Source organism: Sarcophilus harrisii, chromosome 3, assembly GCF_902635505.1.
Source record: "Sarcophilus harrisii chromosome 3, mSarHar1.11, whole genome shotgun sequence".
NCBI classification, from domain to species: Eukaryota; Metazoa; Chordata; class Mammalia; order Dasyuromorphia; family Dasyuridae; genus Sarcophilus; species Sarcophilus harrisii.
Window position 1 is genome coordinate 481,336,012 of NC_045428.1, and position 25,490 is coordinate 481,361,501.

At 31.9% G+C, this 25,490-nt stretch overlaps 1 protein-coding gene across 4 annotated transcripts in view; it reads left to right on the plus strand.

Moving 5' to 3' along the window:
- GRIA4 (glutamate ionotropic receptor AMPA type subunit 4) overlaps positions 1 to 21,106 on the plus strand; it is a 487,658-nt gene extending 466,552 nt beyond the window's left edge. Inside the window, exons 15-17 of one of the 4 annotated variants that reach the window (XM_031961085.1) lie at positions 6,863 to 6,977; positions 13,536 to 13,783; positions 20,228 to 20,350. In XM_031961085.1, coding sequence (XP_031816945.1) covers positions 6,863 to 6,977; positions 13,536 to 13,781 — 361 coding nt within the window. In that variant the 3' untranslated portion in view covers positions 13,782 to 13,783; positions 20,228 to 20,350. Of the gene's footprint in view, positions 1 to 6,862; positions 6,978 to 10,979; positions 11,095 to 13,535; positions 13,784 to 20,227 lie in introns of all 4 variants that reach the window. The other 3 variants (XM_031961083.1, XM_031961082.1, XM_031961084.1) reach the window with 3 other exon arrangements.
- The last annotated feature ends 4,384 nt before the right edge of the window (positions 21,107 to 25,490 follow it).

Sequence of the window (25,490 nt, forward strand, 5' to 3'; positions counted from 1 at the left end):
TCCATTTACTCAAGTAGGAATTAACAAGGCAAATATAGAGGAAGATATAACCTAAAAGCAGCTGAAAAAATATCTCCTTTTATAATCCCTCTTGACATTGCTGGATTATGAACAAATTTTTAAAAATGCAGAATTCACAAACTTAATTGCTTATGCATCATACAGAAACCCAACTAAAAATACTAAATCTTTCTTTAATTAAAAAAAGTTTTTAAATTATTTTAATTTTAATTATTTTCCATCTCCAATTTAATCTGAGTTTGATTCTTCACACCAAGAAACAGTTCTCCCCTCTTCTTTTTGCATCTGAATTACTGATCACTACTCAGACTGGTTTTTTTTTCCCCATTAGGTGGATATTACCTGTAACATCGTTGCTACAAAAACCAAATTGAGAAAGGGCTTAGTTTCTTTTCCAACAGCTACATCTAAATGGCTACAGAGCATTTAGACCCAAACATAGCTTTCATAATGGTCTCTCAGAAGCCACTGAGGCAAATACAAGGCATGTGCTTGTCTATTTGAGGAGATAATTTGGAAGGAAAAGTAATAACAAAGCTCTAAGTTAAATTGAAAACAGTGGAGCATTGATCATTCTGAGAACAACTTACTTTTCTGGACTTTAAAAGTCAATAAAAGAGTAGAATTGTGAAATGAACTGCTTATCATTAGGGTCGAGCAGACTACTAATTTCTATTTTTTATTATTTAAAAGAGCAAGTCCTATACTTTTATATGTTTCCAAGTTCTCCTTGTTGATATAGATAGTTATTTTTCTGAGTTCGGTATCCATAGACTTTACATAAAGTGTAGGCAGTTATCTTGGGCACTCAATTTCTATGGTAGCTTGCTGACCACATATTTTTTTTAATTATAGCTTTTTATTTACAAAACATATGCATGAGTAATTTTTCAATATTGACCCTTGTAAAACTTTCTGTTCCAACTTTTCCCCTACTTCCCTCCACCTCCTCTCGTCTATGGCAAGTAGTCCAATACAAGTTAAATATGTTAAAGTACATGTTAAATACAACATATGTGTATATATTTATACAGTTATCTTGCTGCTCAAAAAAGATCAGATCTAGAAAGAAGGTTAAAAAAACTGAGATGAATACAAACAATAACAGAAATAATGAAAATGCAATGTTGTGGTCCACACTTATTTCCCATAATTCTCTCTCTGAGTGTAGCTGACTCTCTTCATTACTGAACAATTGGAACTGGTTTGGATCATCCCATTGTTGAAGAGAGCCACTTCCATCAGAATTGATCATCATATAGTATTATTGTTGAAGTGTATAATGATCTCCTGGTTTTGCTCATTTCACTTAGCATTAGCTCATGTAAGTCTCTCCAGGACTCTCTGAAATCATCCTGCTGGTCATTTCTTACAGAACAATAATATTCCATAACATTCATATACCACAATTTATTCATCCATTCTCCAATTGATGGGCATCCATTCAGTTTCCAGTTTCTAGCCACTAAAAAAGGGCTGCCACAAACATTTTTACACATACAAGACTGCACATGTTTTTCAGAGTATAGAGGTCTTGGGTGCACATGCTGGCTGGGTAACCAAAGACAAGACATTTGGTCCATCAATATCTCAGGCTATTTTCAAAGACAAGTTATATATCAGACAAAGAGCTTTGTTAGGAATTTTCCATACTCATTAAATCAAAAAATAAAACAAAACTTTAAAAAATTTAATCAGCTAAAAGAAAATGTCATGATGTATCTGCTCCTCTTTCCTGAGTAATCTGAATTTTCTGAAATAAGCAACAGCTTAAGTGAAACAAAAATGAGGGGGGGTTGTAATATTTCTATCATTATCAATAGCACAACAACTATTAAGTAGTTTTAAATTGAGTATAGTATAGGTTCTCAAGGTCATCACTAACTAAATAGATAGCATGTTTCTACTGAGTACATTTTTCCAGGTAATTCTTATGTTTGTTTCATAGTGATTTTAGAAACACTTCTATCAAATAGTCATACCTCAACAGCCTTTTGAAAATAGTATTCTCTAGTGTCTAACTAAGGCCTTGGAATTTTAGTTAGTTGTCAGAAAGCTATGAGAAATAGATTCTTGCTAGAATAAAATAAGAAAGACCTGATTGCAATTTTAGAATTCCTAAATAAATCTAAAAAAGGAAAAGCTCTTGAGAATTTCCTAGGACCTCTTAGGTTAATGACTCATCTAATTCCCTGTTACCCTAATTTGAGAGACCAGAAGCCTTGTCATCTTATGCATATATGGTTATATATACACAAATGAAAATATAGCTTATTTAATAGAAGACAGAATGATTTTAAGCTATGTTGAAGTGAGTATAGACAAGGGGAAAAGTAACTCATGCTATGTGAAACAGCATTTATGCTTTTGAAAAGTATACCAGTTTCCTCAAACAAATCTTTTAATTCCTTACAAAAAGACTCATAATTTGATTTAAATACCGGTTTTGAGACCAACTAATTGTTCAACCTCTCACCATTCTGTTGAACTAAATTCTTCCTCTTCAATAAACTAATTCTCTTTTAAAAACTTCATATTTCATTCATTCATCCTCTACTTTGCAAAAGTGGCATAACAAACACAATGCTAGATTTAGTGCTTTGTGCCTAGACTCATATGCACAATCAGAAAATGTGACCATTGTGACATTTTTATGAGGTAAGGAAAATTGTGTTCTTTTTTGTATGGCATTGCTTTAATACTATGAAATTTTAAAAGTTTACTTTATGCAAGGAAAAGAAAGGAAATACATATTTTATCTAAAATATAAGAAGGAATCTCCCACAATATTTAGGCATACATAAATTTAGGCTTAAACATTTTAGTTGCTGATAATTATATTTTATAGATAGTCTAATGAATACAATAATAGCTTTAAAAAAGAAAACTTTATGCATGATTTATTGTATTACCTTCAGTAAGTCATTAGATATTGTCATGCTTCAGTTTCTCAATCTTTCCTATAAGAATCTCTCGGTGTGTGCTTCTCTCTCCTTCTTTCTTTCTCCCTCTCTCTCTCTTTCTCTTTTTCCCTCTCCCTCTCCCTATCTCTCTCTCTTTACATATATCTATATATGACATACACATACACGTGCGCACACACACACACACACACACACACACACCCTACACTCAATCTCTACACACACTTTATTATATGGTTGTGAGGATAAAGAAGCAATCAATAAGTAATTATTAAGCGCTTACTATGTATCAGTACTTTGTGTCTATCTGATACTATGTGATTTTGTGATATTTGTGATACTATGTATCATAAATACTTTGACTCAGAGATATAAGTAATCAATATAGGAAACAATCATAGAAGAAAATACAATAGTATCCTGTCATATGAATATGTAACAATAATAATTACTCACATATGTGTATGCCTTTTTGTAATCTTTGTAGCAATTAGGCTTTAAAAATACCCAAATGATAAAGTATCATCAATCAATAATTTCACAAAGTCAATGATATCCTCTGAATAAAAGCAATTCCAAATGGAAGTTCATAATGGCCATTCTAATGATGGGTAAAATTGCATCTGTAATGTCTTGAGCTTTCAAAATCTAGGAAGAAATACTGGTTGAAGTCCTAAGGTAACTTTTTAGCAACAAAAATGCTCCTCCTCCTGTATCCCTTTTTAAGTGGACTTTATTTATAGCTAGCATTGTTGCTCTTACTTCATTCTCTACTGGACAGTACTTTTAACCTAATACAACATATTAACTAAAATAACTTTGGCTTTTAAACTTTTTTTGGTGATTTTAATTGTAACACATTCTATTTATGTAAGGAAAAGAAGGAAAGTAAACATTTTATCTAACACATAAGAAGGGATCTCCCATAATATTTGGGCATACATAAGTTTGGGCTTAAACATTTTAATATTCTATTTTTAAAAATTTTGTCATGGTCCAAATACTTTCTATCACAGTTCAAAAAGGCAACCCAGACCTACATATTTAGCATAAATATAGACACATTTGGAAAGAAATTAATTTTTAATAAGAGAAGTTCATTTCTTTGTCAATATTTCCGCTGACTGAAATATTTTACCTAGAGAGTGAAACAAAGTAATCAGTGTGATGGTCTTTTTGTTTTGGTTATATTCTGTTTTAAGTCAAGCAAGTTTTGAGAATTGGGCAAAGTTAAAAGATATCAATGATGAGATGATTCGCACTAAACAGCATCAAGTAAGTACAGTGGTTGCTGACACTAGATAAGAACAATATAGTGGTTAATGATGAACTGGGTAGTGATTTAATTTCTTTTGTTTACTTGTATAATATGAACCAAGAAATTGAAATAGCAGTGTGAAACTAAACCGTTTTTACATGGCCTAATAGATGTAAGAAAGACAATGTCTGAGAGCTTAATTTTCAAACAATTACCTCAATTGAAAGCACCTTTTCCTTCTCCATTTCTTTATTTTTTTTTCATTTTTTTTTTAATTTTGCTGTGAAATCGTCTATGGATATGGCTTATAACCCTGTTAAATAACCCTCTCATAAAATGACTTTTCTTTCACAAAAGGGTTCCTAATAAAATATATATAATATACATATATATATAAAATATAAAAATTACAAGCCCATCCACTATTGATTTTTTTAATATACTATGTCTAAAATTAAAACAAAATGTACTGTTATAAAAGTTAATTTTCTTTCCATGGATTAAATTTCCCAATGAGATAATTTTTAAGTTATTTAAAATAAATTTTGTTTAATATTAATCCATAATAATAAATTAAAATAACCTTATTCTCTTCCCAAGACAGGTTTGGTTTTATTTTTTAATTAGCTAGGACAGTTTTCCCTAGATTATCAGATGTTCCTCTACCTGAATCTGATTATTATTACAGAAATGTATTTAGAAAAGAACCATTGGTGCTTTGTTCCAGACCTAGAGAAGACTAAAAGTACTCTTGGTTCTTAAGTAAAATAGAAACAATATAGTTTAAAACCTAATTAGTAAAAATAAATAGGTAAAATAGGAGCTACCACTTGATAGACACACAAACTCTTCCATTTTCCCATTCTTTCCCACCAGTTATCTCACACTCAACTAAAGTGTTTCAAGCTGGTTAACCTGGGTGTGAGTTCTCATGGTTTTCCTGGACACAATTATTTCCATTTATGGCTCAGTTTTCTAGTGACCACAATGATATCTACAATTGCTCACTTTAAGAAGATCACTTAATTCCTTAAGGGCTCCCATACAACACAGATATAGATAAATTCAGTTTTTCTAATTTGTGCTGTGTAAATGTTCCCACAGGGGCTAAATGAGTGTCTCTGAAAGTGAATATTTTAACCTGGAAAGATATTTGCTAACTGGGTACAACCAGGCAATGTAAGAGCTAGAAATATATAATTAGTTACAATATTGAGAAATGATTTTTTTCTGAAAAGGCAAACAAAATATTAATAATCTAATAAAATATATAAATCAATTTATAAATTAATTAATTTCCAAATATAATTAGACATTATAACTTTTTCAATTCTTTTGGAACTTGTCAGCACTCAATAATTATAGAATTATCATAAAACCAAAAGAGACAGTGTAGAGTTCATGGACAGAAATATTGGAATCAAAACCGCCAGGTCTTATCTCTAATATATACTGTGTGGCAATGGACAAGTTACTTAACCTCTTAGTGTCAGTTCTCTAAAACTGTTACAGATGAATTGCAAATCTGCATTGGTAAAGAAAGTTTCTCCAATGGGAGTTCTCTCCACCAAAGAAATCAAAGTTCTGACCAAAGTTTCAAAACAAAACAAAACAAAACAAAAGAATATTTCCAATATTGAAACTACACTCTGGTTTTAAGTGAAATTTCATTAAACGAGCCCCCTAATGGACTAAAAGACTTGTTTCTAGTGTATCTAATTTAAAACCAGGATAACTTGGAAAAATAAGATCCACTAAACATTTTTTAACATTATACATAGAATATATGATTGTATAAATAGAAGAATTAAAAAACTTTTCACTCACCTACTTATATTTTTAGATATAGTCATTAATCTTCTAGAGAAAAATTTAAGAAATATTTTTTTCTATCCATGAGTTAAAAATGGAGAAAACCTACTCTTGGGCATATGTCTTATATAAGCAGTAGATTAAAATGAAGGCATTACTTTCCTAAGGTTTAATTACTTAATGCACATCTGATCTGTTCTTCTAAATAGCATGTAATGATTTTAACAATCAAAATAGAATTTAGACCTTTTTTCCCAAGGTCTAAATTCTGGTCTAATAAGTCCTGACTTCTGGTCTATCTCTATCAATACTTACTAAGCTGAGACAAAGCATAGAACTATAAATTTTACTCCCTCCCATACCCCACTTCCCTCCAAAAAAAACAAAGCAGAAACTCTGCTTAATTTAACTATGATAGAGGATAGACAAGAAATCAGTACTTAAAGATTTTTTAGCCTTCTCCTTCAGAGAATAAAATGCAACCTGGTACATTTCTCTACCTTTAAATGCTGACCTTCCACAAGGATCCAAAACCTAATCCCTTAAATCTCAGTTTTTTAGTGTCTTGCCAAAACTCCCATCTAATTAGTCATCAGACAAATTATATATCTTATGGAAGAGCAATTAAAAAAATAGCTACGAAATATCACAAGCATTTTTGTCACATTTGAAAATAAGCAAAATAATTCAGACTTTTGGTTTGGATTGCAGTGGAGGGGGTTGTAATATGGTAATGAGAGGTTTATTTACCTTATGGGAGAAGCTTATAAAAGAGCTTAAATCCTCATTCCTTCTAACATCTTAACAGCTGTGCAGTTTCTTACAAAATATGTTTTATCGTTTCAAGAAATGCTGTTAACCTCGCAGTTTTAAAACTGAATGAACAAGGCCTCTTGGACAAATTGAAAAACAAATGGTGGTACGACAAAGGAGAATGTGGCAGCGGGGGAGGTGACTCCAAGGTTAGCCTCAATGTCACCAAAGCGGGTAAACAGTATGTAAAGTAATTGGTGCATCTGCTGGGGTCCTTCCTTCTGACCTGAGACTTGTGATGCTACCAGGACTGCTGGTAAAGGTTCCTCATGTACTATAGTATGCAATTACTGTCAAAGCAAAAATATTTGCATCTGTCAATTTCAGGAATTAATCTTTCATTCCAGTACCAAGTCCCTATGGTTTTCAGGACACTGTAGAGAAGAAGACAAAGGCAGATCAGTCTGTAGTCTAAATCATAGCAGGTACAGAATAGAAAAGAGAAACTAAGAGCATACAACATTATATTCCAAGGGGCTTACCTTCAATAATTATATATAAGCATTAGAAAAGAATAGTAAGCATGACTTTGATTATTTTGGTAGTGATAAGAAAGATCAGAGAGAGTAAATCAGGCCAGATACCTTTTCAAAGAGAGAACCAGATTTAATGATGAGTAAACATGGATGGGCTGAAATCTATATCTTTATTGGAAGTACCCCATTGATAAAATCACATTCATTGATATGTTAGAGCAAAGACTACATTAAACTCTAAGACTTTCTTGGGCTATCTTTCAGTGAGTCAATAATTGAACAGGTTCCAATTACAGTTATATAAGAGAATAGAAATTATTGTGTGATAACTAAAAAACTGTGTCTTCTCTTAAAATAGAACCAAGGACACCTTAGCCTATCATCATTGAATATTTCTTACTGATTCTCTTTAAAAACGAGGTCAACTAAGTTTTGTCTTTACTTTATCTTTTTTTTTTTTATTTCCAGCATATTCCTCTGACCTTTTTTCCCCTAAGCAAAGCCTTAAGGGAAAAAAGGAAAATTTATATAGAAGATAAAAAATATCATTGAATGTGTCAAGAATCATATTTTAGAATGTCCTATAAGTGTATATATGTAGGCGCAGTGCAGTGCAATACAGTTAGGGGAACCTGCATGCACAAGTGAGCTTTATACAGGTACTAACTAGATAGTTGTTCTCAAGTAGTTTGAAAGTAAAATGAAAGTTGAAACATGAGTTTTAAAATTATGACTTGATTATAAAACCATTTGTTTTTTCTGGCAATACTTTCTTTTATTCCAGTATCCAAGATACAAAGCTTAATATTCTTATTATCCACCCCAAAGAGAAGCCTCCTGCTATGCGGGTTTGTGTTTTGAATACTCATAAGACTTCAGGCCAACTCACAGTGACACAATTGTGACCCTTTCGGTGTGCCAAGCTGCTTGCAGAGGCATGCATCTGACTCGGAAATGCATTAATTTCTGGAAAACTCATAAATATAATAGTACTGACTTGGAAAACTAGAAATGTCAGCTTCTCCCAATCAAGGAAAAAATCCCTAGCCCAGCTATAAATCATACAATCGGAGTATTGGATGACCCTTGAGAGATCATCTAGCTTTTCTAACAGAGGAGAAAGCTAAGATCCAGAGTGGTGAATGTATGATTCAGTTCAGGACCTTCCTGTGTATTCTAATTTTTGCAAGAGATGAGAGAAGAAAAGAAGGGATTTAGATACATTCAAATACCTTAAACCTGAAGAGAAGAAAAAAAGAAAGAAGTGATTATGTTCTCCACATCTCTTCCATTTGCCAAGTGCTGCAAAGATATTCTATAAGATGGTATCACAGAGAAAGAGAAAGGAGAAATAAGAAGTATAAAGTGGGATTCATAGTTCTCTATTCGTGAGAGTCTCTAGAAGAAAGATAAAAAAGGGAGAAAGGAAAATCAATAAAATGTCCTTTCTTAGATTACTCTAAAAGACTAAGTGTCTAATTTGTTGATATTGCTTCTATAGCTAATATATATTGACTTATTTCAATAAGAATACCTAAATTAATAACACTTCTATGTAAATTAAATACATAAAAATATATTATGCCATCCAGAAGAACATTTTCTAATGAAGTGTTTAATATCATTCAAAAATATTTGTTGACATATGGCTATTTTTATCAGTACTACAAGGAAATCTAGAGCTGGTCTTAATGGATAAATTTCTCATTACTAACAATGAAATACTTCCTTTTGTTTTCAACTGAGGCCTCATTGCTTTAACTGAGGAAAAACCATATGAACAAATGTAGAAGTTTAAAAGAAATTGAGGAGTCATAAACATGTTTTGAACCAAAAATAGTCAGATTTTTATCTTTATGTGAATCAATACTCTTATCATTCAAAAAATGAAATGTTTTTATTAGTTAACATTCTGTTATATATTATAAATACAAACCTTGCAATGATATGTTAAAATGAGTGCTAAAAAATTATTGCAAATCTTCAAATTAAAAAGAAAACTTTTAAAATATTTATTAATTAAATTATTACTCAAAAATAATTGTTTTAATTAATTAAATAATGTTAATGCTATTGGATGGTTAAGCAAAATACAGAATATAACAGGTAGTTAAGTACTTGAAAAGATGCTTTTTTTCCTCTTTCCCCCAACGCCCTCCATCTGAAAACTTTATCTGTCTTCACAGACTACTATATCAGAGGCCTTGTGATACATTCTAGGGAGTATGCAAATATGAATGAAAGAACCTCTAACCTCAAGAATTTGCCATCTAAGAAGTAACTAATAAACTCTTTGTGGGCGTAAGTAAATGTCCAAACAAATCAAAAACACCTAGGTTTGAATTCTTTTCAGTATACCTGAGTGAGCTCAATTGTGCCTCAGTTTCCTAATCTGTAAAATGAGAATTTGACTAGATGATTTCTAAAGTATAATCCTCCTAGTAAAGCATGATGATTTTTTTCTTTAGGGCAGTTGCCCAGAAGACAACCACTGGAACATATATTACTTATCTTGTGGAATACTACTCAGAAAGATGATCTGATAATTTAGCTTATCCTACCCAGTCATTTAATGGAACATGAGACTGAAAGTCAAAGAAAAAACCTAGAGAGAGCCCAGGTGTTATAGATCCCAGGCTAGTACTTTTTCTATCATAGCACACTATCCTTATGCCTACACAGTGAGTTAAATGAGCAGATAGCAACTAAAGGGATTAATTATATTTCTCTAAATAAAACAGGTATATAGACAGGAGAACATTCCTTAAGATAATAAATCTCTAGCACTAGCACTAGTGAATATCTTCTCTTTTTTGCCTCCTCCAACAATATTTGATGGTAATGGAGGCAAAGAAAATAGCAGAAGAGACTAAACTTTCTGATGAAGGGTAATTTCTGAAAAAAGTCATATATTCTTGCTACCCCATATATACTGAAGGATTTTTAACTGTATTACAAGAACTTCATTATATGGTTTTACGAATTTGATTATATACCTATGTTGGAATTAAATTGTGTTTAGATTTATATAAAGGAAATTATCTCTAATAAACATTTGCATGAGAATAGATTATTCCAGCAAAACTCAAATAATATTTGTCAATGATCTCCTTTTATATTTTAAGCATGAATGATCCTTTCTCAATAATGCCTAAGTCATCTTTCCCTTGGCAAGATGTTATGTGTGAATAGTAGTGATATGAATACGATAGCAGATATTAGGGACATGCTTCATGAAATAAGTAAAATCCTATCATTAGCATAACTGAAAGCAGGAAATTAAATGGACTATAGCCAGCTTCTACAGAGTCAGTCTGTTGACATATACATTTTTATAAATCCTGAAGAGAAACAAAATAAATAAATTTATGGAATAACAAGTTGAAACAGAATTCTGAATAATAGAGAAAATATCTCAAAGCCAATAGTTTTGGGTTCACAGTAATTGCATACCTTTTTTTTTTACCAATCTTCCCTAGCAGTATGTGCCTGTTACCTAAAGCGATCGAGCAGGCCCCAGTCGTATGTCTTTTTCTAAACCTGGGCCTATAGTACAAGACATAGTACCCACTGTGGCCTCTGCTCTGTCACTTTACCATGCGATTCTAATGTAGTTTTACTTGAATAACATAAAATAACATATATAATGTTATTTATGTTATTTTCCACGTGAAGAACTCCTGTAAACCTTGCCGTTTTGAAACTCAGTGAGGCAGGCGTCTTAGACAAGCTGAAAAACAAATGGTGGTACGATAAAGGTGAATGTGGACCCAAGGACTCTGGAAGCAAGGTTAGTCACTGCAGCTCGGGACCTCCTCTTGTGTTCACCCAACACTAAAGGGAGCCATGATCAAACCTAGATGGAAACTAAGCAATGAGCATTCCTCTTCCTAGCACAAACCTACCCATTGAAATTAGTTGTATTAGCTTTTAAAAATGGGGTCTGACTTAACACATGCGTGTACACACACACACACACACACACACACACACAACCCACTTGTTCTTCCAATATTAAAGCTTTAAGAAAAATAAACCATTAAGTGCAGAACAAACCTTTTTTTTAATGTTTCTTTTAATGGGGTTTCTTTTAAGTTAGAGTCTCCAGTTTAATATAACACTGATTTAAAAAAAAAAGATTTTATTTTATTTTGTTCCATTTGCTTTGGACTTCATCAATTCAGAGTTCTTACTGAATTTACAAAACAAGAAAGGGGATAGTTACCTTTAGCCACTAGGGAAAAAAAAGAAAAGAAAGACAAATCTACATTAAATAAATGAATGTTTACCCAGAAGAGTTCAATACTACTGATTTCCCCAAATTGGCAAAGAATGCACTTTAATTTAAAGAGGCACTATTACATGTATATCCCATCAAATGAAAGTATGGAAGTTTCAAGTTTTAAATTTTCCCATTAGGTTATTCAATGTTTAGTAGTAGCATTTCTAACTCATAAAATTTATGATTAATGAAATATGATAAATGAAATTAATGAAATAAATATATGTTTATATATACATAGATATAATAGAAGTAGGGTTTTTGTCAAGCCTTCTAATTTTAGAGGTATGGAGAACTCATTTGTTTCCACTTTGCTGAAGAGGGCAAGTCTCATGTAACTCATAGTCTGTATTAAAGAGTTGTATGTGACAGGTGATAGGTTAAATGATTGGTCCATAGTCGCAAAGATAGTGCTTGTCAGAGCTCAGACTTTATTCTGCTATATTGCTTTATATACAGATAACGCATACTAAATATATGTCTAGTTCCTTTATATTTGAACATGTGTATTTATTGGCAATTATCCATTATTCTGAAAAGGAAAAAATAATACTTGATGTTTGATATGTAGCATATAATCTTAGGGCAGATATTATGGATGGAATTTTTAAATCTCAAGTAGAAATCAGGCAAAGTTCTAAATCACTTCTTATTAAACTATCAAATTTTTCTAAGAGTTTTCTCCACCTTTTGCCCTTAATAGCATTGGTCTTTTAATTATAATAGAATGAAAGCTTTCTTTAGAATATCAAAGATTCTTTTACCTTTCTGGTTCAGACAACTACTGTCTATGCCGAGATGAAGTCCTTGATAGAATTTCTGAAAATCAGTTACCAGGACCATTCTAGTAAAACAAATAGTGCATCTTTAAATTAAACCACCAATAGTGCTGTTCACGTTTTCCATTATCTTAATTCTAAGAAAATAATAAGAGACCATTGCTTAGGCCACTAATTCTCTTCAAATATTTCATTCAAGTGTGAGGTTACATGGTGCCATGCATATTACTTTACAAATATATTTCTAATTGTAGAAAAAATTATTATGAGAAAATCCAGAGGTTAAGTTGTGTGAACATCTTAATGTCCCTGATAATTTAAAATCATGTGCTTGGCTATTTCAGAATATTTTGCAATAAGATGCATTCCTGAAAACACCATATAATTAAAAATATCTTAATAAGAATGGAAAAAAGATTATTTTAAAATATTCAAAGCTGTACTAAAACTTTAATAATTTCATTGCTTAAATACTGTGTAGAATAAATCTATCTGTCCATGGCCAATATAGCATGTATCTGTCATATCAGTGTAACATATATGAAGAAATGTGTCTTTTGGGTACTTTCCTTACTAGTTAAAGGGACTTTCCTATATAGAATGGCCTTAAAATGATTAAATAGCCTATTACTATCTATGCACATGATTATTCAAACAATAACCATGAAAAACTGAAATGAGTGGTGTTGAGAACCTTAGTTCCTTAATAAAGGGTGGGAAGGTAGGGAGAAGCAGAATCATTCCCTTAGTGAAATAGCAGATATTAAAATTTTTCTTGTAAAGTTTACAGAGTCAAGCCAACCCATCATCCATGTAACAAACTTTTAATTAAATCATTTTCACACTTGTCACTTATTTCTGACTCTATCCAAATGTTTCCTTTCTATTGATATGGGGGAGTGAAGTGGTTTTAATTGCCTACTTCATAATGTTAATATCCCATTGAATCCATTACATTCCAAATATGCAGGCAATAAAATTAGTTTTTCTTGGGATGAACTCTCTATGATCGGCTTTATTTTAAAATCCATCAACCCAAAATTTTATGTTAAAATCCTTCTGACCTAAAGGTTGTACATATTTATACTTGTTGCCTGAATGTCTCATTGTTCTTATTGCTTTAGGAAGTTCATGTTTCCATCACTAACTGAAATGATTCTCTCTCCCCAGGACAAGACGAGTGCCTTGAGCCTGAGCAACGTAGCTGGAGTCTTCTACATTCTGGTTGGCGGCTTGGGCTTGGCCATGCTGGTGGCTTTGATAGAGTTCTGTTACAAGTCCAGGGCAGAGGCAAAGCGAATGAAGGTGGCAAAGAGTGCACAGACTTTTAACCCAACTTCCTCGCAGAATACCCAGAATTTAGCCACTTATAGAGAAGGTTACAACGTATATGGAACCGAAAGTGTTAAAATTTAGGGGTAGGACTTAGGGCTAACTACAGTGAGTGGGTGATGCATCTTGTATATGCAGTGTCGTGACCTGTCTGTCCAGTGGTGGTAATGCTTGCTTCTAATTAGAGCTTTCTATTTTTTGGAAACCAGTGCAAAGTGGTTCAGTTTGGCTGCAGATGTACGGTACACTCTTCTGTGTTGTTCATAGACATCTGCATTGCAAGGATCAAACAAACAAACAAACTAAAAGAACTTTGCTGTTGTGAATCAATCCAAAGAGTTCTGCTACATGAAATTCAAGTAATGCCAAAAAAGAAAGAAAGAAAGAAAGAAAGAAAGAAAATAAGAAAGAAAGAAAGAAAGAAAGAAAGAAAGAAAGAAAGAAAGAAAGAAAGAAAGAAAAAGAAAGAAACCTTTAGTTTAAATATCTAGCACATAGGCATTTACTTTCTTATTTGTGGCTAAGGTCAATTTGGCTAAGCTCCTTTCTGTACTGCATAATTGTCAAGTTGCCAGGGACCAGATATTGTTTTGTCAGTATGTTTAAGTTCATAGATCTAGGTATGGAAGGTACCTTAGAGGACATCTAAGGCATTAATTTTATAGATTAGGAAACAGAGACACAGGAATATTAAATAACTTGTCCAAGATCACATAGATAGTATGTGTCAAAGGAGTTTCCCAGAGCCAGATCTTCAGCAGTTGTAGGTTAATCCTGGTGATGATTAAACACTTTTTAGGTTCAATTATGCTTTCAGGTTCAAACTCTTATTAAAGTGAATGAGAATCTGTCTCATACCAGTAATAGAAGTTAAGCTACACTTGATATTTTAGCTCCATCAGAGGGATCCAAAAGAAGTGAGACGTTTTTGTGAATGGAATCAAATCAAATTTATTTTTTAAAAGGCACATATTTTGCAAGTCCAGAATAGTTAGGGTGTAGCCTATCTGCAATGAATAGTGGTAAGTAAGCAGTAAGACCTAACCAACCACCATGTAAAGTAATTATAATTTTCCTCATTCATGACTCTCAAGGAAACAGGATAAAAATAACTTTTAGTCCAAAGATGTGAAAATTACTTTCAGAAGTCTAAAATCCATTCCTTCTTTCTATTAATAGATCAAGTGATTTTTGATCAAGCTTTGAGAAAATTTGTCCTAAATTCTTGCCTAAAGCCCAAATAAAAATAACATTAAATGATTAATAAGGAATATTCATTCTAACACTGAAATTGACTCATTAGGGAAAAAAACTCTGATATCAGGAAAGGTTGAAGGCAAAAGGAAAAGGGGATGGCAGAGGGTGAGATGAAGAGAATGTCATGGAAACAACAAGCATGAACTTGGACAGGTTTTGAAAGGTAGTAGAGAATAGAAGGGCCTGGAATGCTATGATCCATGAGGTCATGAAAAGTTGGTCACAACTGATAATCATCAACAATAACATAAAATTAAAGATTCATACAATTTTCAACAAGAATAGTATTTCCAAGATTATACAAAAAAAAATTTTGCACTGAAGTTTGGTATTGACTCCTAGAAGACTGAAGTGAAGAAAAGGCAACTTGAAATTCTCCAAAATGGTAGTGATTGCTCTCTTTTAAAATTCATCCTTTTTTGCTCTTATCCTATTAATTTTTATAAGAATTCAGAAAAGCAATAGCTGGATCATAGAGATTGCAATTTGTCATAAAGGAAGTTATTCTCCCAATTTTGCAAATTAAAAATATACCAATAAGACTGCCACATTCTATCCTGACTATTGAAATTACTCAAATAGCTTTGGACAATACATCCACCTGCTGGACCCCAAGCTAAAAAGATGACAAGTTGGGGGGAATTCACTCATCATATTGTTTCCCAAGATGTCCAGCATTTCCCCAAGCTAGAAAACAACCTACTATCAGCTTCAAGAGCTGAATGTTCATGAAACATTATGTGTGGAATTTTAGCATTTATTTTGTAAAAGCTCTTTTGTCACTGCCTCAAAAATAAGGCTTTCTTTGCAGGAAAGAGCATCTTAATCATCTGAAGTGACTGAAAATAGGCAAACAAGATATTAGAAGAATTTTACCTATGACCCTACTCCCATGTAAATAATTAAATAAAAGAATAGCTTGCAAATTCCATTCACTTAAAAATCTTTTGACAATTTTAAAATTAATGAGGCATCAATGCTTCATTTTATAACATTACTATAAAAAGAATATTTTAAGTTGACTACTTGATATTGTAGTGTACATCCTCTATAAATCCTCTTGTCCTTGAGATTGATACCTCTAAGAAAACAAATTTCAGAGGAAAATATACTATTGAGACTCCTGTGTTCTTTTATGTCTTAGAAATTTTCAGGGTATAGGAAGCTTTCATAAGAAATAGTTTCTTACTGAAGTCATGCACCAAGTTTTATAAATTTTTTTCTAAATTTTAATTAGCCTTGAAGCTCTTTGATTCTTTTGATGTTTTCAAAATTATTCGAAATGTCAGAGTTGAAAAACTATTATCCTTACATTAATAAGACTTTTGAAAACTGAATATTATAAAGCAAGCAAGATTGATTACATCTGTTGACCATCCTATAAAGGAAGATGGTCAAAATTAAGGGTAACTAGAGAATTCTAGCCCAACTCAAAATCCATAGTGACTTAAGATAATACATTTTCCTTTGATCAGCTCCATTCAAGCACAAAACAAATTGGAAAATTAGTCTATTGATGCCACAAAATATAGGCATTTTGAAGTATTAGAAATGAGTAGCATTTGGGAAGAGATACATCAGTCTCTGTCAACACACATTCCATTTCTCAATGCAGTGATTCAACATTATTTTTGTGATTGTAATTGTATCCACACCATAATTTCTTCACAAAGGATTACAGGGAAAGATAACAACCTCAAAGATACTGCATTATATCAGTACTATAGTGAAGCCCTAAGGAAGCAGGCTATTGGTAATAATATGAAAATTTTGCTTCATCAAAAGTCTTCAAAACATTTTTGATAGTATTTCTTCCCAGTAAAGACCTGGACTGCAGTTTTTGTCTTAATGTTAACTTGACAAAATAAATCTATTCTTCAAGTCTTGAAAGTGATAGAACTTATCCCTGTAGTTTAACAAAGAAGATCCAGTTTATCTCCTATATAAATGCCAACATCATACTTTTGGTTATTTTATGTTACTCCTATTCACAAAAGTCCATATTTTTAATATTAATATTCTCCTTAGAGAGTATAGATGGCCACAAACTATAAAGTATGCTGCTCTTAAGAATAAAAATTTGGACAGTTAAGAGGGCAATGAAACAGAATATTAGAATATGTGAATATATAAGATGCTTCATATTGTCAGTGGAAAATTGACCCATCGGTGAAGTGGTATAGAAGATGTCATCCAGAAGATGTATAACTACAAAAGAAGGTGACCCTAACATGTAGAAGGAATGATAGAACATAGATGCATCATAGCCCAAGGACTTTGATGGTATCTATAACATGTTGAAAAGTCTCAAAGATAGGCCTCCAGCACATTGGATTAGTCAAGAACAATCACACAGATTGTAAGAATCACACAGAAAGAGAATGTCTACAGACATAAAGGAGGATGCAAATCTATATAATTATAAATCCATCAAAGAAGTACATATGCCAAGAAGTATCTAAAACAATCTCTTTTGTTGGACAAAATTTAGTGAACAGTCAAATATTCTGGGCAATTCCATTCAGCAATATCGCATACCTCTAGGCATGGATTTGGAGTTGACCAGTTACTTAGAGAAATCACAAGTTAGATAAATAACCAGGAACCTTACCCAGGCCTGTGAGTAAGCCACGATCTTACTTGTGTACTTAAGCAAGTTCAAAAATCCCAGGACTCTTCAGGAGACTACCTTAAGACAAAAAGACATAAGAAAAAAACTAGTCAAGAATATGCAGAGTTGTCCCAACTACAACTCTGCGTGTTGATGATAATTTTCCCCATTTGTAATTTGGAAGAAACTGAGGATCAGAGAGATGACTTGTCCAAGAAAAGGATTAGAAAATACATCAATGAGTATAGCCATACAATGATTCAAATTAAGAAACTTAGTGATTAGAAAAAAAATTAGAAAACAGTAATGAATAAAAGTAATAGATGGCATTTTAATAATGCCTCAAATTTTAGGAAGTGCTTGACATATATAATGCCCTTTTATCCTCACAATTCCCAATGAGATATAGGTTGTACATATTCAATTATTTAAAAGATTTTCATATTAGGTATTTTGTGCAGATTTGAAAAAAAAAGAAAAAATGAAAAAATCATACTTAAGTTATATGCAATCCATATAATTTCTTTCTCTGGAGGCAGATAGTATTCTTCATCATTAGCTCTTTGAGATAGTTTGGATAATTGTATTGCTGAGAATAGTTAAATCATTCATACTTCCTCAAACAACATTGTTGTTACTTTGTACAACATTCTCCTTATTCTATTCACTTTACCATGCATCAGTTCATGACAATTTTCTATATTTATTCGGAAAGTATCCTGCTTATCATTTCTTATGGCACAATAATATTCCATTACAATCCTATGCCACAGCCTGTTTATTCATTCCCCTATTGATGAGTCCTCCTTTTACACCCGAATAAGACTGATCATCTATACAACAAACTCAAAAGTATATGAAGATAGATATTATGCCCCACTAAATCTTCTCTTTTTTGGTCTAAAATTTCCCAGTTTTTTTTTTTGAAAGTTGTAGGACACATTACAAGCTTTTGAGAAATAGAATTATACTAGAACAAGGATGGAAATGAACAAATTAAGAGATCATTTTTCAGTTCCTGTCTTCAAACTCATCTGCTGTTTTACTCCTCCATCTGACGAATCTTGGGTTCCTTTTCATTTACATTTGGAGAGTAGATTGGCCCAGGCCAAAATTAGCCAAGTATTTATTACTTTAATTTATAGTGTAATTTATAAATTTTATGTCTGCTTTAGAAAAGTACATGCCCAGTGTGTATCTTCTACCTTTAGCTATGACATTTTCTTCCTTGAAACATTTGTTCTATAAGGATTAGATGAAGATTTCCAAATAGATAAAGAGTATTGTTTATTCATACTTTTTGTTAATGTTATTAGTCATAGTCAGACTTGTCCATTCCTAACAGTAACTACTCAAAACTGACTCTGAGTCATTTGGGGGAAATTGTGTGAAACTGATTAGGCTTCTTACCTGGACTGTGCCACTAACTATGGTCAGGTCACTTCACTCTTCTGGGGCTCAAATTTTATTCTAAGTAAAATGATAAGTTGGAACAAATGATCTCGATGGCCCTATCTATTTATAAAAGTTTTAATGCCTTCAGTATTCATACAAAGTAAATACAGGCTAAAGAATTTCTTGACTCCTGGGCACCCTATAAATAAAAACTGGCACTTAACCTTTTCTTAACTCACAAAAGAGAAATGGTTTGTGAGAATTGGAAGATAAATAAATGGCAATTCAAAAAACAAAGAATTTCTTTAAAAGATGGGCAAACCCAGAAACAGAAAAAAATAAGTTTCTCCTCTTGACTGAGATAAATCATATGATCAATTTCATTTTCTCTCCCTGTTAAATTGCCTCTTTTAGAAATTAATATACAAACAGGTCCAAAAAATAATAAAAAGATAAATAATAATAGAATAGATTTTCATAATGGCACTACCCACTTTTCCTATTACACTTTTTCCCCTCTGCTTCCTGCTATAGTAAGAAATTTGGAGACAAAGATACTAAAGGAGGGATTCAGAGGCATGCCCCACAATAGGCAGTCTAAGGAAGTGTCCCTATCAATGGCATTCCATGCATATTGACATTCTCTCTTGATATATGTCCCTGCATAAGAATGCTTTTTAAAAATCTATACCTAGTGTCCATATTAAGCATGTAGTCAGATATATGTCGATACTTGTGCTGTTTGGGTCATGTCATTAAGTGGTGTGAATGAATGGAGATGTTTGTGAAAAGGTTTGTTTAGTTAAAAGAGGACTTGGCATAAGTTACAGCTATATATAGGTTATATAGACTGCTGATCACATTTCTGAAAGAAGAATTTCCTATTTAAAAACAGCTAAGAAGTACAAGGTTTTATATACATATATGTACAAATGAACATATATGTCTATATAATATTTAAAACTAAGTCCCCAACTTAATCTTTATTGAGGTAGGCCATTCCACATAGATTGGCTTAGGGTAAAGCTTTATTTTACATTTGCCTTAAAGTAAATTATGTTCCTAAAAATTTTATTATCTCAATCTCTAAATTGACTTCTTTCCAATCTAGCTGAGTGTTTTTTTCTATGCACTTCTTATAAAATCAAAGTATATGAAAATGCAGATGTCTAAATATTAACATTTTGGTGTTTGTTGTATCACATTCTACCAATAGAATAGAAATATTGTAACACTTTTTTCCCTGTTTCCTTTCCATGCAACCTAGCTGACCTTTTCTGAAGCCATAAGAAACAAAGCCAGATTATCCATCACAGGGAGTGTCGGAGAAAATGGCCGTGTATTGACTCCAGACTGCCCCAAAGCTGTACATTCTGGAACTGCAATTAGACAAAGTTCAGGATTGGCTGTAATTGCATCGGACCTACCATAAAAACCAAAAAAATAATTGAGTGCCTTAATTAAAACTGTGTTGGTGACTGATGGAAACACAGCACAGCCTGTCACGACAAAGGAGTATCATTGATGAACTCCAAAATTTGACTGAGAACGGGAAGTACGTCCAAATGCGCCAGACATCATCAGCAAAAATGTGTGCATGAGCTCAGCTCGGAAACCCAAACTCAGATTTTATATCAGGAAAATTCATAATTTAGATTTTTGGGGGTGGGAGGGGCGGGAGCAGGGACGGGTGTATTAACAGCAACAAATTTCACTCGAGTGGACTTAAAACTAATAAGACTTGCCAATTAGCGCATTAAACTGTGAGGGACTTGCTCAGAAAGGACTACACTTTTACCTTGGACTTCACCAAGAGGGATTAAATAGCTATAGAAATCAATGAACATGCTAACCTGTGTCTCCTGAACATTAATGTATTCAAGGAAGAATATCCAGCTATGGAAATGAGTCACAAAACTGTGATGAGAAAATAATAAACAAACATGTAAATCCTGTGAAAAGTAAATGAAATTATTTACATTTCCTTTGAGGAAAAAAGAGGAATATTGAAACATGCTTGCTTTTTAACTGATGTAAATTCGGTAGAGGACAACACAATTCTTTTTTCTAACCATCTTAGGGAACAATTCATTGCAATAATTGATATAAATGGCATCACTGTAATAAAATTCAGAGACTTTTTTTTTATAAAAGTTGTTGACCATCTTATTGTTTGCTGTTATCTTCATTCTGTTACACATCAGTGTCCCACAGGTCACATCTGTCTAAGTAGGAGAAACAAAACAAAAAGAAAAAAATGTTGACATTACATCATCAGTCTGCAGTGTAGAATCAAAAGAGACTACGGGTCACTCATGCTACCAATATTATTTATAATCTTGTTCTGTGTACAAAAGTGTGGTTTTTGTACCCAACAAAAAGAATAAAACAACAAACGTTCTTATAATACCTACAGAGCCCGGATTTCTTTTCCAAATGTCTTGAAATTCATATGGAAAAAAATGCAAAAACAGCAACAACAAAAGAAAGGAGGAGATGCTGAATGGGAAATTTGTGAATAGAGTGGAGTCAATTTGTACTTCTTAGCCAGAGAACCAGCATCAATTAGTGCACAAATGGTTAGCGGTGCAGTCATTGATAATGGATCTTCATACCATAAAAATGTAAAAAAAAAGTTTCCTCATGGTTTTGCTCTATAAAATATCACTTATGTTGGGTATTAATTGCCCATTTAATTCATACAAAGTTAATAACAATACTATTGAGTCTACAAGAGAGATGTGTGCCCAAATGCAATATATATATATATATATATATGTAATTATCTTTGTGTAAAAGCTTGTTGTATTATTATATGTATTCTTTTTCAAACTGAGTGTTTTTTTTTTTCCTTGAGGGTAAAACAAAGAAAGTACTAAGTTTTGTCAAGAATTGAACCAAACAGAGAACATAACAAAGGCATAATGGGGTAACATGTAAATTCTCTATTGATGCCAAGAAAGGGTTAAAAGCTATTTTGCTAGAAATTCATAGCAACATTTCTGCTTCTGATTGTGTAGAAATTAGTTATGGACAAAGATGATTCCATCTTTTCCCATTTTGAATTTCTGATGAGAGAGAATGGGATTGGTCAGGATGTGGATAGAAGAGCTCTTACTTTTTTTTTTTCCACATGACCAACAAGATTGCAGATTAAAAACTTTTCCAAGTCCCAAAAAAATTTACTTTTTAGATACAGGTCCATTATTTTTGAATCCACAAAGCAAAATAAGAAAGGATCTCACACAAGGTAAAATCCTTATGAATTAGTACCAAAAATATACACTTAGTATCCTTCCTTAATTTCTCAGTCTGTATCACTCCCAAGTAACATACATATTTGCATAAAATATGACCAGGGGGTTTGTGCTTATGGCTCACATTGGGATCTTATCTTGAAGCCATGGGTTCACTAGTATGCCTCAGTCATTATCTATCTACCTTTCCACAACATACAGAAGAAAATGAATCTACCTAGCCAAGAGACAGTGCTGCCTTTTTTCTAGGACTGCACCATAGGTAAGAAATACACAAGGCCATAGATATTCTATCCCAAACATATTACCTACCTTTCCTCAATCCTGAAAAAAACAAAAAGTAGTAATCATTCAATCTAGACCAAAAAAGGAAAAGAAAAATATTTGAGGAAAAGAAGGAAATAGGACAAATTAATCTTGTGAATGGCTAAGTAGAACTTCAAGAAAGGGGTAACGAAATATATCTAGTACTAATTCTGTCTCCCACAGAAGCCACTAAAACCTGGAAAAACTAAATGCTCCATCATAGGAAGAGGAATAGGGAGATTTTTCGGTCATTTCTCTGGCTATGGGATTGAGGGGATAACCACAAGGAAAGGGGGAATCAACCAAAAATGAAAGAAAGGAAAATATAAAGAAAAACCCAAAGCACTAATAATTCTAAATGGAATTTAATCAATAAAAATCTGCACAAGCAGAGAAATCAGCAAAGTAGATCCTAAAAGAAAAAAAGGATGTGAAATAAAATCTTGAAGAGATTACAAAGCCCTCAACAAATATTACAAGATAAGAAAATGTGATTGAATATCTAATGAAACACATGCCTAAGGAATCCCAAGAGATCATGAAATAATAAGAAAAAAATAGAGAATGGCTTGAAAGAGAAATTAAATTTGTAAAAGAAAAAATTAGTAGTCTAGGAAAAGTGAAAAAGCTTAATTATATTTGGGGGGAAGTGTCAAGGAGAGAACACTGGCAGAAGAGAAGCAAAGAACAATAATGTTTAAAAGAAAATATAATCTCTATTCAAGCCAAAATCCTTAACCACAGACAGAATTCACAGAAACATTGTAAAGATATGTTTCCCAGGTAAAAAAAAAAAATCACAAATAAAAATAATGAATAAAATAATGCTAGGGATCATCATCATAATAATAATAATAATAAAAAGGTGTGTGTGTATGTGTATGTGTGACCTTTTCTCCTGGATAAGATATCAATCATAGAGTGATAAAGTATCCTTAGAGATAGTAGTATCTCATTGCAGAATCACTTCCCCTCAACCCAATAAAATCTTTTGTAAAGTACCCATTTACTATTACAGGCATACACTTCTTTCCCTTTCGAAGTTCACTTTAATGAGAAACTTTATTTCGTTGGATTGAGTACTTCTCTCACTTCTTTAATTTCAATCCTTTACATATGCCATCTTTGCATTTTCACGTAGCCCCTCATTTTCCAAAGAGGAGTCATCACTCCTTCACTGTTCACACTTGGGCTCAAGATCCATAAACCATTCTCTTTTGTCCTTCACTTTTTTCTTCCTTTTTTTTTTTTTTTTTTTTTTTTTTTTTTTTTTTTTTTTTTTGCTCCCTTCCATTCTTTAATTTTGTGCTACAAAATATTTTGAATCAACTTTAGGGAAATTATAAGATTTACTTAATGGCACCATTTCTAAATATCTATTTTCATTTCTCATGGTTTTTAAGTTCTTTCAACATCTTTATGCTTCTATGTGCTTTATTTCTTTCTTGATGATTCCTCTTAAAAATATTTAATATAAGTAATTTACTTCATTACTTATTCCCTTTTGGGTCATTGTGTTTACTTGCATTTTTTTTTGTTTCTGTTGTTTGGGTTATTCACAAGTAAAATACTCTGTTCACATTTATTTTGAAGCAAAATTATTTCAAGGTTTTCTCTTTTCTTGAAGATCATCTTTTTTTAGCATATTGAATTCATTGATTAGTCTCAGAGTTGCCAGATATGACACTTTGGGTTGCAATATGAGCTCCTTTGCTTTCCAGAATATAATATTGCATTCACTTCTGTAGCTTTTACTAGATGTAGAATAATCTCATATTATTTGAATTTAATTTCTTTTACACTTGAAAGTTTTTCTTTTTAGTCTCCTGAAAGATTTGTTGTTTATTATAGGAATTATTAAATTTAGCTACAATATGTCTTAGAGTATTGTTTCTTTAGATTGAATTTAGAGTTAAAATTTAGATTTAAAAGATTAATGGTACCTTCCAAATGAGACCACTAAATACTATACATGTTTCTTATCACTAAAAGGTATCTTTACAAAAGTAGGTCATATATTAAGTTGCAGAAATGTGTAAGTAAATATGAACAAAATATAAAAATTAAATTTTCATTATAGACCACAATGAAGAAAAAATTAATTCAGAGATGATAAGGAAAAGATATAGACCTCAACTGAGATTTCACAATGAAATGCTAACTAAAGAGTGGGTCAAAGAATAAATCATAGAAACAAAACCATGGAATTCAAACATAATGACAAGACAATATAATAAAATTTCTATTGTTTGGCTTAAGTAATCCTTAAAGGAAAATTATAGTCTTAAAGCATATACCTTATTGATATTAGAAATAGAGGACTGAAAATATGTATGCAATTTTAAGAATCAGAAAGTCAATTATAATAAATATATATGCCTATTTGTGTCTAATAGGACACATGTAATGCTTATTTTATTCCATAAATTAAAAATAAAATTTTGAAAATTTTAGAAAATTAAAATTAGGCCACAAATCAAGTTTTAACAGAGTACAAATGAGGAAACCTTTAAAATAAGAGGATAAATGGATAAATTAGAAAACCAAAAGACCGTAAAACTAATAAATTTTTTAAAAGGCAAAATCATTCAGATAGATTCATGGGGGAATTTTATCAAACATTTAAAATTAATTTTAATATCTGTATGCCACAAAATATTTCCCAAATTTGAGAATAAAATCACTTTTTTAAGCTCCTCTTATGATTTAAATATAGTCCTAAAACTCAGACTAGAAGATGGATACAATGTTTATTTTTGTTATTAAGAAAAAACCCTACACAGTAAAAGACAAAAGGTATTTTTTAAAATATGATAAGTACAAACTTTAAGCCAAAAGCTAGCATTATATGCAATAAAGAAACAGACATTTTGCTAATAAAATATAGGAGTAACACAGGAACATCCCCTTTTCTAGTTGTTTTTTGACATCACATAGAAAAGTTAGAGAAAGAAATTAAAAACATAT